The sequence below is a fragment of the Lytechinus variegatus genome, chromosome 18 (assembly GCF_018143015.1).
Source record: "Lytechinus variegatus isolate NC3 chromosome 18, Lvar_3.0, whole genome shotgun sequence".
Lineage (NCBI taxonomy): Eukaryota > Metazoa > Echinodermata > Echinoidea > Temnopleuroida > Toxopneustidae > Lytechinus > Lytechinus variegatus.
The window spans coordinates 17040924-17056915 of NC_054757.1; the positions used below are offsets into that span (position 1 = coordinate 17040924).

General features: G+C 36.3%; 1 protein-coding gene across 1 annotated transcript; it reads left to right on the forward strand.

Annotated features, from left to right (window-relative positions):
• The first annotated feature begins 3540 nt into the window (after window positions 1-3540).
• LOC121432215 (toll-like receptor 13) lies at window positions 3541-8890 on the forward strand. The gene is made up of 2 exons (XM_041630068.1): window positions 3541-6881; window positions 8772-8890. The coding sequence occupies exons 1-2, from the start codon at window positions 3680-3682 to the stop codon at window positions 8888-8890; spliced, it is 3321 nt and encodes a 1106-aa protein (XP_041486002.1). The 5' UTR covers window positions 3541-3679.
• Window positions 8891-15992: the final 7102 nt, after the last annotated feature.

Below are 15992 nucleotides of genomic sequence, written 5' to 3' on the forward strand. Positions count from 1 at the left end.
AAAACGTGATTAATATCGAATACAATAATTTCATTCCGAAGATCCTTCTACAGGCAGACAAGTCTTACGTAATAGCACAGCTGTTGTTTATCATTTCGTCCTTGGCTCAACGCTCATTTAGCTGGCCCGTGGTGGTGAAATCGAGACAAGGGGATTACCTGGCCAAGATGGGTTTATCGGGGTTGGAAAAGTTGTTTGAGATATTCCAAACACAAATCGGGGTATGAAACCGCAGTTTGCAGTCCGAAGTGAGGTCGAGAATCAAACGGGAAATTTTCGTACCTTTTTGACCTGAAAACCATGCGAGATAATCAGCGATACTTGATTACCCAAGCTATGTCCAAGTTTCATGTAACATATTCATTTACTTTCAAAGATATCATGACGACTTTTCAAAATAAAACCTTGGTTAAGATGATACAACGCAGCCGTCGCCCCCATTGGAATAGCGGAGCCAATGTCTCGCTTTTCTGCTATGCAGGTGAAACACAAATTATTTGCTTAAGGCATGGTCGCGCCCGAGCGTTGTTGTAGCGGTCGTAGAGCGGAGAGTAAAAAAATCATCACCGCTCGCTACCGTTCACCATTTTTGATATCGATTGTTTTTTTTTTTCGATATTTTCCCCAATTTTGTGAGCGAAATTCGACCATCTTTCCCTACCGCTCCACGACCGCTCCAACAACGCTCGAGCGGTGTGACCATGCCTTAAGCAAATAATTTGTGTTTCACCTGCATAGCAGAAAAGCGAGACATTGGCTCCGCTATTCCAATGGGGGCGACGGCTGCGTTGTATATACACGAATAGTTTGAGTTGGGTAGTACGTTGATAAAGATGTCAAAAGAAATTTATTTACTATCATTGGGATATCATAATCTTTGGTGAAGGTACAATGTAACCATCTTAGAATTTTAGGAAGTTTGTTGAAGGGTAACTTAGAAGTGAAAAAAAATGTAGGCCTACATAGTTTTATCATGACAGTGAAGATCTAGTGAATCCCTATTTCAAAACATTTCTACACTAAAAGACGGCCGTCAGTGCAAATGCATTACTCCAAAGAGCATGAACTTGTTTAATTGTTAATTTGAACTTGTTAATTGTTCCCCACCGACTGAGGGCACCATTGCTCAATCTGGTCCTTACGGAATAAACTTCCTACGTGACATGCATGGGCCGTGGTGCGAATTTTTGAGTAGTGGTCGGAGTTGAGCGGAGAGTGGAAGTGGGGGCAAAATATGCATAACATTACAATTTTATGGTCATTTTTTTTACTTGGAAACTGAAAAAAGTTGGTGGGGGAGGGCTGACACCCCTAAACCCCTGGTTTCGCTGCCCCTGATGTGTCCTCAACAAGAACACAAAAATATTTAGAGGGATAGGTAGCCGAAACCTATGCCCAACCATCACAAAAAGTGTTTCAGTCGACAGCTAGGTCAGCAAATGCACGGTTCGAGATATATATAATATATATGCACACACTCACACACCCACCACCACCACACACCCTCACACACACACACACACACCGCGAAAATCAACATATCGTGCCTTAAAGTGGATTTCTCAATCCCTAAATTCTTCGATTTTGGACCCAAAACAAATCTCTGAATTGTTGCCATTATTTCGTAAATAGTTTCTCTGCTAATAACAAGGATCGATCGCTGTAATCTCCCTGTCTATAAAGTTGATACATTTGCGAGTGATTTGACTCTATTCTCTGTTGATAGCAGACTGTTGATAGCAGACTGCTATACCATATTTTGCACACTGGCAAAATACATGGTAAGGCCTGTCTTCCCAATCAGATAACAATGCACGTCCTGGTGTCATTTGAAAGCTTTTTTCGTAGATATTGAAGAACGAAGAGGTCTATTGGGGTGTTGCAAGAAACTTGCGATCAATTGCAAGTCTATTTTTGCTCCCTAAATCAATCATTGATTGATTTCTTATCAACACCTTGAAAAAAGGAGTGTAATCCGATTCGCTATAGCTAAACTTGATCTATCAATTGTAAAATTGGAAGAGAATATTTGCAATTGATCGCAAATATTTTCTTGCAACACCCAACGTTTTTTGGAAATATTTATTTTTAATGAACAGAAGTACCCTTTGGAGTCAAATTAAGATGAAAAAAGATGTGGTATATGTTTTGTCTATAACCTTACGAATGAAGGTATGATCTTAAATAAAACTAATATTCTACGTAGCATTGCATGGCATGAAGAATATCATATTTGTGTACGCGATTATATTTTGACTGTCGCCATTCGTACAACGGTTATATAAAACTCATATTTGCACAAATCGTCTCTTCGGTAACGGGTCAGTAATTTCTATATAAATAAATCCTAAATTGTTTTAAGGCTTGATATTTGCTGAAAAAAAGTGTCAAAGGGCCTTTTCACACGTGAATCTTGTATGATTGTTATAATGATAATTGCAATTCGTCTTTAGAATCATCGGACCTTTCACACGCTCACTCGAAAACTATTATTCGAATTCGAATTTCCGAGCGAAAGCGGTACGTGTCATTGGTGACCTGTCAATCAAAGCACTGCTTGGCAAATACAAACTACAATGAGTGCATTATAATTGTACTATCTATACGGAGGTGCTGGAAAGATCATGTAAGCTCCGCCCAAAACCCAAACCCTATGGTTTTGGAGGTCAAGCATTTCACACGTAAAATTATTACCGTAATTTCTCTGAAACTTAACTGGAATTCACCACCGTAGTATAATTTCAGTTCGTGATTCTAACCATGTTCTAGTTTGGTTTCACACGTGCTAAGAATTTAGTAACCTTATTTTTCACTCTAATCATCGTTCAAATTACGATTTTTTCCGTGTGAAAGGACGGTTAGAATTTTCCAATTAGAAATATGTCAAAATCTGACTTCTACGAAAGATCCTCGGTATAACAACATATCGGTTCGTAAAAACAGCGAATAAATGATTCGTATCGTAGATATTGAAAGACATCGGTTCGTATAAATGCTTGTGTATCCCATTCTTCTGACCAGAAACCAGCAGTGTGTAATGAGCAAATCAAATTGAGGAGGGGGGGGCAGATATGGCGTATTGGGCAAAATTTACATATACTGAAAGTTGCGAGTGAGCGAAACGAGCGAGCAAAAATATCAACATTTTTATTACAAAAGTCTAATTTGTGATAGATTTTGACACTATATTCAGAAAATAATATCATATTCCATCCTTTCCGTTTCCTTCTCTTTCGTTTTTTTGGTCGTGAATTTTTTTAAGGGGGGGGGGGGAGAAAACGCCCCAAGGTCCCCCGTTTGTATTGGAAACCAGTGTTGTCGACGTAGATCATCCGACACCGTGGCATAGCAACACTGACTGCAAAATCTATAAATATCATGCTCTCCCAAGGAACTGTATGGCGAGATGCCTTGTCTACTTATATGGTTTCAGTGTTCCCAACTACATTCATACATAGCCTCGTGACTTTCGAAGACTACGGCTACTTTGCTTGCTTGCTTGCTTGTATGGTTTTAAAACAAAGACCAACGATTTACGTTAAATAACAAAAACTTTCAAGCAAGGACATAAGACTTCGGATTGGAATTCATCTCTTCATACTTTCAAGGTATATTATAAAGGACAGTAATACAGGTTTCATTTCTAGGTGGTTAAATTCGAATTCAGCCTGGCTGAAAGATGGAAAACCAACGTGATTGTATGATAGGAAGAGGCTTCATCGGGATTCTTCTACTAATATTGCTTGGTGCCGTAAAGATAGACGAGGTATCGTCGTGTCCAAGCGGTTGTCAATGTGTTGCAGGGAATACCCTGAAAGTCTACTGTTCAGATGGAAAACACACCTCGATCCCCAGAGGTATTCCTTGCCACATCACTGCTTTTACACTCAGTCATAATTTTGTGCGGAGGGTTCGGAACGGATCCTTCCTCTGTCAACAAAACATGGTGATACTGGACCTCAGTAACAATCGCATCAATGCCATCGAGGCCGGTGCTTTTGACAAGATTGTGTCATTGGTAAAACTGAACATCAGAGGGAACTTCATTGCGACGTTGCCTTCCTTGCTTCTCCTTACACAGCTCCTCTATGTCGACGTATCTTCTAACAACTTTTCAGAGTGGCCCACGCAGTTCCCAATTGACAACAAATACCTTATTTTTAAAGTCGACAATAATCCAATGGAGACAGTGAAGGTGCTTAACGAGATAGATATGGTATCTATCAGAGGGACTCAAGCCCTGTACGTTGACTCGTGTTCGTTCCATCATCCCGCATTCATTACAATTTTAATGTTTTCTTACGGAAAACTAGAAACGATAGGTTCTATGTCCAAACTGTCTTCATCAAGATTCATAGGGTTTTCACACAATCGCATCAAGATCATTAAACACGGCGCTTTCGACAACCTCGCAAGTTTGGAGGAGTTGCAACTGAATAGAAACTTAATTTCATCTTTACCCGTGATTAGAAACAGTTCGCTTCTAAATCGACTTGATCTCGATGATAATATCATCAACTCTTTAACCCGTGGGGCATTGACTAACCTACCCTTATTAAAGAATCTGAATCTCAAACGCAACAGGATAATGCACTTTTCATCGGCCCATGTTCCGAACATTTGTAATCTTGCAATCAATAGTAATTTGTTACAACAAAAAATACTAGTTCTTTCTAATCTACCGTCCATGTCTTTGATAAATTTTGCAAATAACCATGTACAAGAGCTTTATATTGGTGAAGGCGTAAATATTGAACATATGTTTGCTTACAATAACTCTATAAGGAGTATCAGGTTTGATGGTTCTCATAATATCACAATGATACACGCAGGCTATAACAAAATTAGCAGTGTAAAAATCTTTCGAAATCTCCATAGCTTGCGCCTCGTGTACTTGCACTTCAATCAAATATCAATTTGGAATGACTCGGGTTTAACGAATTTAACGAGGTTATTCAGGCTCCAAATGAAAAACAATTTTATTCATGAGTTGTCAAATCTCCCCTCTTTACCAAGTCTTGAATACCTTGATCTGTCCTTCAATCGTATAAGACGGATACAGAGTGATGCATTGAAATTTCCTGCCCTTGTGAAACTGTTTCTCATGGGAAACTGTCTAACGCATATCCCTGTTCTGACAAGTATGGCCAACCTGAGATATCTACACCTCAGTGAAAACCATATTGTAAATGTAACCGGAGGTGAAATCGGTAAAATACCATCTTTACAGGATCTTTATTTGGATTCGAACAGGCTGCAATGTTTCCCCTCTCTACCATCTAATCAGATAAATGTTCTAAATCTTAAAAACAACAATATATCATTCTGTCAAAGAAACGTTTTTGAGAATTATCATGCTTTGATAAACGTTATAATGGATGGAAATAATGTAGAAAGTACCCCACAGTTCCCAGCATCGCTGGAGAGTTTAAGTCTTGATAACAACAGAATCAAAGGCAGGGACAACTCCTTAGAGTACTTACCATCAGGATTAAGGATATTGAATTTAAAGGGAAATAACATATCTTTAGAGGAAATCACATGGATCTTCAGTCAATCGTTGGCTTTCTTAGATTTATCTTCAAACGCCCTTACTGAAATCAGACCTTTCTTTTTCTATGCGGCTACGTATCTTAAAACTCTTAAATTGAGTCACAATTCTTTATCATCTCTCGAGGAACACAGCCTCCAGGGGTTACAACGAATCAACTTTATTCATCTCCAATGGAATAACCTGAAGTATTTGTCTGAAAATACATTTAATTGTTGTCCATTGCTTCATACTTTAGATATTTCCGGCAACCCACTGCACGCGATTACAGGTAATCTATTTTCTGACTTATCTGCATTAACACATTTGTCTCTCTCACACACTGGTAACATCGATAATGCATCCAGCTTTTCCCCTTTTCATCATCTTCCAAGCTTGAGATACCTCTATCTGGCCAACACTCACATTGTTAGTAAATGGTGTTCAAACTCTTCATATGTCATTCGGACTGGTCTTATTGCTGCATTTTTCCAACGTAACAACTTATCCTATAATTTTCCCAGAATACAAGCAACATCTCTGCTGATCTTAAACCTATCCTATAATCTATTTCAAGCAGTCCCAGGGCAACTGAGAAATGGATCTTCATTTCCATTCCTTAGAAATCTAGATCTATCTTGGAATGAAATTAAAATGATCAGGCGAACAGACTTTTCCCATTTCGTTAAATTACACAGACTTTTTCTTAATAACAATTATATATTTCAAGTAACACATGGTGCATTTCATACGTTCAAATGGCTTGATCTTGGCAATAATAACCTATCTTCAATACTGAAAATTGATCTACCGTTTTTCCCCAATGGACTGAAAATCGATTTTGCGGGCAATCCTTGGCACTGTAACCTTCAGCTGATATCGTTTGTCAGACGGATCTCACAGTTCTCCGTTCCTCCTGTTTGCGATACCCCTTCAATATTTGCGAATCAAAGCTACACGAGCCTTACCATCGGGGGTGAAAACTTCACTACTGGAGAACAGGGAGGGAACACATTTCCAATTGAAGACCAACGTTTGTTCGTCTACGTCAGTGACTTGATATTTTCGTTCCATTGTCCGCTTAATGCCACGAATCGCCAAGAGATTGTTTGGACGTTGCCTGATACGTTAACCCTAGGAAGAATGGCTTCTCCTGGACACCACCTTTACCCCGTATCTGTAGATAAAAATGGCTCTCTTGTAATAACTTTCATCTCAAAGCTTTTATCAGGAGTCTACGCATGTTCCCTGCCGGGATCTGGAGAGATGACACAAGCCTTTCTGAGGATAACAGTCGTCGATTGCCCGGACATCGGTGAACACCAAACCACCGAGAGAAATGTCTTTTTGTGTATTGAGAATTGTGATGAAGGGTCGGCTAGAGAAGATACAAAATATACATTAAATTTGGTAACAATTTTTGCGATACCAGTTATGGCTTTGGTTGTAATTACCTTATTAGTTATTGGTATATATCACTGTTGTAGAAAAAGTATTCAGTTAGTCTCAAGACACCTATGCCAGCTAGCACAAAATCATAGTAATGTGAAGTAAGATTTATGATTTTTTTTCTTTTTTTAAGTGTGGTCATATGTAGTGTAAGAAAAAACTTTTTGCTTGAATCTGGGCTTTTTGTAATTCATATTCCTTTCAAAGACGTTAAATGTAGATAGGTTCATTTTTTTTTTCAAACGTTTTAGAAAAAAATTGTAAGGGAAATGTGCAGAATATGATATTTTATTGATAAAGTAAAACACGATGGTTGAAAATGCAAGGAATTGCGTAAAACGTTTAGATATGTACTGATTTAAAGTATACACTTTTATTAAACATTTATTTCTCTTTTACGTTATTCTGTGTTGGCACCAGCCAGTGTGAAGAGCCTCTCGACTGAACATTCAATTCTATAGGTGATCCCAAATAATTGGCTGGTGCTCAATATAATATCAATCTTGTCATGTTTGTATTGTAACTGTCACGTTTGTTATTATCTAGCCTTGGAATAAAATTAGTAAATAAATATATAGAATAGATTTTATTCTTACTTTACAGAACATCTGTCTCTTGTGCAATTGTTCCTGCAAAGTGTGGCACATGCAATTTAACTAAAACATTTTTCCCAATCAGTCTAAAATGTTATTACACTTTTTCTTTTTGCATACATCGAAGATGGTTGTGTTTATAACATTTCAAACGCATATCAGACAAATGTAGTGAAATAAGGCGTAAGGCATATACATATAATATGATATTGATTAGATGAAAAAAAAACGTGAAACAGATTTTTGAGACCTTTAGAAAATGTTGGGTAAGCTGGATTGGGACTAGTAATAGTCAAAATAGCCAGGATACTTAACTTTCATATTTTTCACAAGAATGTATGGTTCTATAAATCATTATGGACAGCATTTTGTTATAAAGCATATTCTAAAATAAATACGATTTCAAAATGTATTAATTTCTTTGCAGTATTGACCCCATTCTACAGAGAACAAGACCGCTGAAAGACCTTTGAAAAACCATGAATCTTTCAGAGGTCTCTCGATGAACCTACAATGGTCTTTGTGGTCTCACACGAGTCCTGACCAATCTTCCAATGGTCTTCATGGTCTTCATGGGCTCCAAAATGTGTTGAAACGGTTCAAAACAGTCTTACAACGGTCTTACGGGAAAATGGTCTTTCAGTGGACTTTCAGAAGTACTTCAACGGTCTTTCGATGAACTTTCAAAGGTCTTCATAATCTTTCAATGATCTTTCGGCAGTCTCTCAAGATTTTTGCGGAGATCACTGTAAGACTTATGAGAGAACATTGAAAGATCATTGAATGACCATTGAAAGACCAGGCAAAGTTCATGGAAAGAATTCTGAAAGATCACTTGTTGCATAAAAGATCTCTGAAAGATTATTGAAAGATCTAGTCTAAGACTAGTAAGACAAGAAATATCCATCAGTCTGTTAGAGTTCCTTGAGGGGTCTTTTTGAGCCATTCCACAGAGATGACAAATTTCATTGATCTTGAAGACCGCTGTAAGACCTCACCAATTTTAAGTCGTTCAATGGTCTTTCAATGGTCTCCGTTCTGTTGAATGGGGGCTATGTGTAAGTTTCTATGCAACATTAAAAAGCAACCCATTTCAAACAAAATATAATATTGTTATATCAATGATGAGAAATAAAATTTTATTTTAATGTTCAAAAGACTTTAAAAGATGCAAAAATATTTATTACTTTGCCTTGGAGATAAATTCGCTGGGATAGAGCTTAGGTTGGATACCGGACTTAACCTCCCTATCTTTTACGATGTCGATCATAAAGATTTTTTCGGTGAACTGCTACCAGAGGCAGGAAAGAAAGCATGATCGGATAAATGAAAATACACAATAAATGGCGCCACAGGAAAGTTATTTTAATGCTTCACGCCTCGAATTTACTCGGTTAATCATGTCCAATACAATCACTAATTTTAAATGATGAAAACATATTTCTAAAGCGAACCTTGTCACTTCACTCCCCGAGAATATTTGAGGAAGGCCTATACATATATAGAAACATGAGATGCTTTATTTTTTTCCAGATTGGGTTAAATATTTTTGTAGCGCTCTTTTCAAACATATCAATTCATTCTTTAGTTGTATAAGCATAAATTTGCTTTATCATGTTTACCAATGTGAGATAACTTTCTGATTGTTTGTAATGTGTATGTTTGTACAGTTTTAACTGATACACTTCTGAGAACGTTCAGCAAGTATTATTCAACTGCAGTTACGTTCTTTCTCTTACGTGATTTATTCAGTTTGAAATGATTTTCTCCGATGAGTCTCTGAGAACTACAATTCGTTTTATTCTGACTTTATAAAATAGTGACCAACATAATTACAAGGTTATAACCTTGTAAATATGTTGGTCAATATACTCCTTTGATTCCATCGTTGTCTTCATCTATTAGAACGTTATACCATGATTATACATTCTTCTAAAAAACAACTTTATCTCAAATATCTGTTTAATCACTTGCTCAGCATACTCAGGTGTAGGTCTATATAGTGGGTGTTTATAGCCCCTAAAAAGACCAAGAAAAATAAGAAAATGAGAATGGGAAAGAAAACAGAAGGAAGGTTGAAATGTTATATAAATTTCTGAATATTATTTGAAAATCTATCACAAGTTTATAATTTGATTTAAAAAGGTAAACCTTAAGCTCACTCGTTTTGCAAGCTCGATACTTTTAGGAATTCTGCCGCATAGGCTAACGCCATGTTCTGTCCCTCGCCATTTGAGGCTCATTATGTACGTCACTAATCACTTGCGTAATTAAAATATACTGATACTTTCTTTTAATCAGCGACCCCCATACCTCATTTCCCTAGTTTTGTGGCCTCACTGAAAAACATGATTAGCCTGAATGTTTGAATGTTTTTGTAATAATTCTTTTCCAGATTGAGTTAAATAGTTTTTTAGTGCTCTTTTCAAACATACCGAGTCGCCCTTTAGTTTTATATACATTAGCATAAATTTGCTTTATCATGTTTACTAATGAGAAAAAAAGCATCACCGCAGTTCACATCGGATTTCACTGTTATTTTGTTTTAACTTTCAACCTAATATTATAATGTAGAATGTTTGCATTGATGTTGTGTTTGCTATTAACTTGTCACAGCTTTTTTTACTTCTAAGAATATGTCGTATTTTCGGTATTTTTGTGTTTAAAGCTTGTATTAAGTGTCGTCTGCTAGGACGGGGTGACCTGGGCAACGCGGTCAGTGCAGACGATGTAAAACCACCGCTTTCACCAATATAAGATCTTTATTTAACACTCAGTATTTATGAATTTTCACTTGGTAAAATTTGGCTTTAGCACCAATGAACAAATAAAGCTATGAAAATTAATAAACATTTTTAATATTTGAAGTTTCTTTTTTATCAGCAAGCTGTTATTGGTCTTGAATCAGATAATTCTTCGGTGACCCGTTTCATGAGAGTTACCACTATGGCAACTGCAATGGTGAAATTAATCAACCGATCAACATATAGGTTTTCATAGTCGTTGCCATAATGGCAATGCTACCATGATTGCATCTTTTGTGAAACTGGCCCAAGACTTATCTAGAACTGAATTTCTTTTGGTGATATATGACTAATCATTCACTCTGAAGCCAAAAGCGATTCAATCAAAGCGATTTAATCGTTCACATTCGTTCCCCTTCGTCATCATCACTATCACTATCATCATCATCATATTCATCATCATCAGCATCCTTATCATCATCCTCATCATCATCACCACCATTATTATCATCGTCATCATTATCATCACCATCATCATTATCGCCAATCATCATTATCACCATCGCCGTCATCACCATCATCATCGTTATCATCATCATTGTCGCCATATCATCATTGTAATTATCATTATCATCATCGTCGTCATGACCACCATCACGAACGTAATAATCCTCTCATCTTCATCAACAGTCATCATCATCGTCGTCATCGTCATCATAACAATGATTATCATAAGAACAATTATCAACCATCGCCTTCACAATCATTAACACCCGTGATCGTCGTAACAGTCATCATCACCCTCGTCGTCAAAACTTACCTTCAACGATAGGATACCATGAATATATATCTCTCTTGCCACATATCAGTCAATTAAACACACATTAGATCAAATAAACAAAACGAAACAATCTCCAACATTTCACTGCGAATTCGTTTTCGATATATTGCTTTACGATGTACCACGCTCTGTAAGTCATAAGCGGGTTTATATATACAAAATTACAGCTACCGAAGCGACATAGATTTGGATAAATATAATCAAAGATATAAACAAATAATGTTTTGAAAACGATTACTATAGATAAATACATAATGTTTTTGTAACATAAACAAATCAGAAAAAGGTTTTTGACCTTGTGATGCTTCTATATTATATTATACCTTTTTAAAATCAAAATATATTTATTTTTACGATAACTGACAAAATATACAAACAATTGCAACAGATATTAGTTATCAAAACGTTTAAAATTAGAAACATTTCTGACCTAGAATAATTTGTATTGGGCAGTCCTTCATTGATCATGTAATTAATGATGTAAGTGAAAAATAACAACGACGATGACGATCGTGATGATTATGAAAATTTGGATGCGCATAATGATGATAGTGATGACGAAGATGATAAAGATGGTAGCATAAAGATTCAATGATGACCATGATAATACTAATAATGATAGGTGCAGTAATTAAAACATTATACCTATTCTTAACATTACCATCCGAACTTGTAATTCTTCTACTGCTGTTATTATTATTGTTATTAGTGTTGCTATCATTATTAATATTATTTCTACTACTGAAATTATTATCGTTAATACTATTATTGTTCTTATAATCAACATCGTCATCATCGACATCATCATCATCATCAATATAATATTGTCATTGCTGTTGCTATTAATTTATATTATCTACACACAAAGGACTCTCCCTTGCAGTCATGATTGCCGGCAGGGTCGGGGCCAGGGTAGTTTGATATGGGAAGGGGTGGGGGGCGCAAGACAACCGGGAATGACGTTTTTTTCCAATTGGAATAATAGGAGTATTAAACTTTTTCATGTCCCAGGCTATTTCTTTTTTTATTTATATATTTGGTCTCCCTTTTTTATATTTTCTTTTTCTCTCTTTCTTTTCTTTACCCACTACATTACACATCATAGACGGGCGGCTGCGACCACGTGCTAACTGTAGCACCGTACCTCTTTGCCTGGATATCATAAAATTGCACTTTAAATTACAATTATAGCAGACAATAGTGACATTAAAGTAAAACAAATGAATGGGTATAGTTTTAAAATTAAATAAATACACGGTCACATGTCCCACTACCAGCTCCGAATACATCACACACACGACGCCTTAACACACCTATTTTTATTTTACAAACTTTACATAAGCTGCATATGGTAAAATATGGTATACTGAATGCCTACGTAAACAAAGTAAATAAACAATTATAGGAATATAAGAACTATACCCAATACCACCTGTTGTTCAAATTGAGTTTAAATGCGTTTAAACTGCTACCCATACCTAAAACATCCTCTGTAGAATGTATATCCAGAATTCCACTTTAAAAATCCTCAAAATATATGCGAAATTGAACAAAAAATATTATTGGACATACACACAGATTAATTCGTTTTTTCATATTCTGAAATTTCTGATTTTATTCTAAAACAAATTACCTGCCTATTGAGAACATAACTCATGCATATCGGTTAAAAAGTCTCACTAAGCCAATATATAGGTCCCACAATAATAATATCATATATTGAAAGGAAACTTAAAACTCTCTCAGAATTCTGCTGAGACATACCAAGTTCAATGTTTCCAAATTCTATTAGAAATATTAAACAAATAAGTGTATGATTAATTTAGATTTATGGAGATCATTTGTCCCTCTTTGTTACGGTTTTAACATGGAATAAATCACACGCTTTAAAATATTCTCCTGTCTAAATTATTCAGTACCGTTTTCTACTTGTTGTGTCAACTGAATGAATTCAATGCGTTGATGTGTTCCGATGATAGGCCTATTGGTTTCATTTCTGATTATAAAACAAATGACTACTCACCGGCCTAATACAATTGTTATAGTGCTATACAACGATATGAAATTATAGAGTAATCATGACTTACGCACACAGAAAATGGAAAACAAGAAATATTTTCTAAGGCATGGTTTTACATTCAATCCCAAGGAAACGTTTCATGAAATTACTGTCAGTGATTTTCAAGGCCAATTTTGCTCTTAACCAATCAGATGCACGGATTTCAGAAGCTTCTAACAGCTAGGCAGCGAGAGAGGGATAAAAAAGACTGACAAACGGTTTCATTGAACGCTCCCGGGAATCTACCACGAATAACAAAAATATAAATAAAGTTATTTTCATTACTTCTGCGGAGAAAAATAACCGAATACATGTACATATATAGTTCGTTTCGTTTGTATCTGTATAGAGGATCTGTACATTCTGGACGGCCTTTTGCGATTGATCAACATTCACGATAATCAATATATATTTTTATACATTAATTACATTATGCAATATAACACGCACGGAAGTCAGGCAGGCTGGCTTATATGACATCGAATTTCTCGAAATTGCATTTCTTCTTCATGCAAGAAAGTATAAGTTAATCACGTCTTGCGATTACTCCTACAAAACACTTCTGTTTCACTCATCCTACCGACCTTAAAATGTACCCCCCCCAAAAAAAAAAAGCAAACTCACACAAATGAAGAAAAGGGTGTTTTTTTAGCAGACCAAGCATATAAAATGCAATGTTTACCAAAGAAAATGTCAGATTTAAGAGAGGAATTTGCTCAATTTGTATAGCTTAAAAGTCATTTCAATATGAATTTCGACATATTGCTGTTTTTTAAATGAATTTCCCCAAATACTTACAAACGTGCAACCTTAATTACATAGGTCTATACATGTATGTCATCAAGAAATTATACATTTTCGATAATTTCTCCAAAATCGGTTGAATCGTTGGTACAAATAAATAGACCAAATGAAAAAAAAATAAGGTGATTAGGTAACGTTTCACCTCAAAACAAATTGTGAACACCCACCTGAAACCTTATAAGCAAAAAATAATTATGTAGGATAAAAAAATCCCACCCAAACACAACATAAAAACAACCAAGACGAGACAAAAAAACATTTTCAGAAAGACGACTCTGATTGGTTGATTGTCAGCGTTTGTGTGGATGTGCACGTGCAACGATCATTTTGATTGGATGTTTTCATTTTCCCCAATCTGTTGCGGAAAATATAGGTCCCTTCAACCCAATATCAAGAGATTTGTTAACATGGCATTGTCTATTGAAAATGCTCAGGCTTGCTATTCAGAATTATATGAGACACATCTAAACGAAAGAAAATGTAAAAAACACTCTTCATTCTTCACTACAATGTTTAATAATTGCATATCTATTAAAAGTGATTTTCATGAAGTGCATAGAAGAGTTTAGAGAAAAACAAAGAGGCTACGAAAACATCGATGGTTTAAATTATTCGGAGTATAATTTTGCGGGTGTTAAAATGTAATGAATAAAAACATTAACATAGTGACTCTTATAACATAACAATCCTTATAAAAACTAACTGATTGTATATCAGAATAATATTGAAACAGTATACCCGACAACAACCTGTCTTTAATCAGGCATTTGTCAAAGTTGATAATTGACAATCAGGTATGAAAATATTTCCATGTGAAATAAGTCTGATTCCGTTTTTTTTCTTTGATTTAATGGAGGAACACTTAAAAATCTTCCAAACCGATTCTATTAGGCCTAAGATGTGGATTTGCTATATACCAACTGTTTTACCCCTATTTTTGTACACATTAAGCACGAAGTGTCGTTTTTAGCAAGTTTGTATTTAACCACTGATTGTGCACCAGGAGAAATTTTATTTCTTTAGGCCTCCGTATAAACGGTATACAAAGTCGACGGAGTGAGATGAGACACTGACGGGACGTTCATGCCATAAGCCGTCATTCATTCACGCACTCGACTGAGTGAATTATGTTTACGTACTTTGCCATCACTCACTGGAGAGGGTTGGTGGGTTTTACTGTTTTATCCAATCAGAGAACTAGAATCGTTTTGGAGACCCCCCCTCACTGAAGTAGATGTACTTCCACTTGGGGGGACGTATGACCGCTCACTAGTGTTCTGAACCCCCATTCCCGGCCCGCCCACTTCTCTCATCGAATGGTGAGTGGTCGTATCCACCCGAGTGGATGTACATCTACTACATGGGGGGGGGTGTCTCCAAAACGATTCTAGCTCTCTGATTGGATAAAACTGTACAATTACAAGCAGAGCATTTACTCACTCACTCGAGTGAGCGATGATAAAATACCGAGTGTGCCCAAGCTTGACGCTTGGTGCCTGACTTATCAATCTTCCGTGACTGTCTATCGCGAGGATATGGGACAGAAAGTGTCTTTACATGCGCATGCTGTGCATATTTGTGTATTAACCGAGTATGTTAATGACGTCATTTGCCCGAGGCAATCAACTGACAACATTTCACATTACATAACAGTACTACCAGGCTGACAAAATGAAACCAACGTCAGATAATGCTACGACACAAATACCTTACATACACCATACGAACGATTTTTCGTGCGGTGCTCGTAAAGGTATTTTTGACCGTAACAAGAGGTCTACAGAATACGCTGTCAACCCACTTTCACATGAGCCTTATAGGTTTCTATTATCGTACGACGTTTGTACGACGCGACGCCCGTATGATTTATGGGTAGCACACATAAATCACGTTTGTGTCTGGATGTCCTTTATCATGTTTACTGACCAGATTTCAAAAAAAAAATAGGATAATCGTAAGAAACGATGCAAAG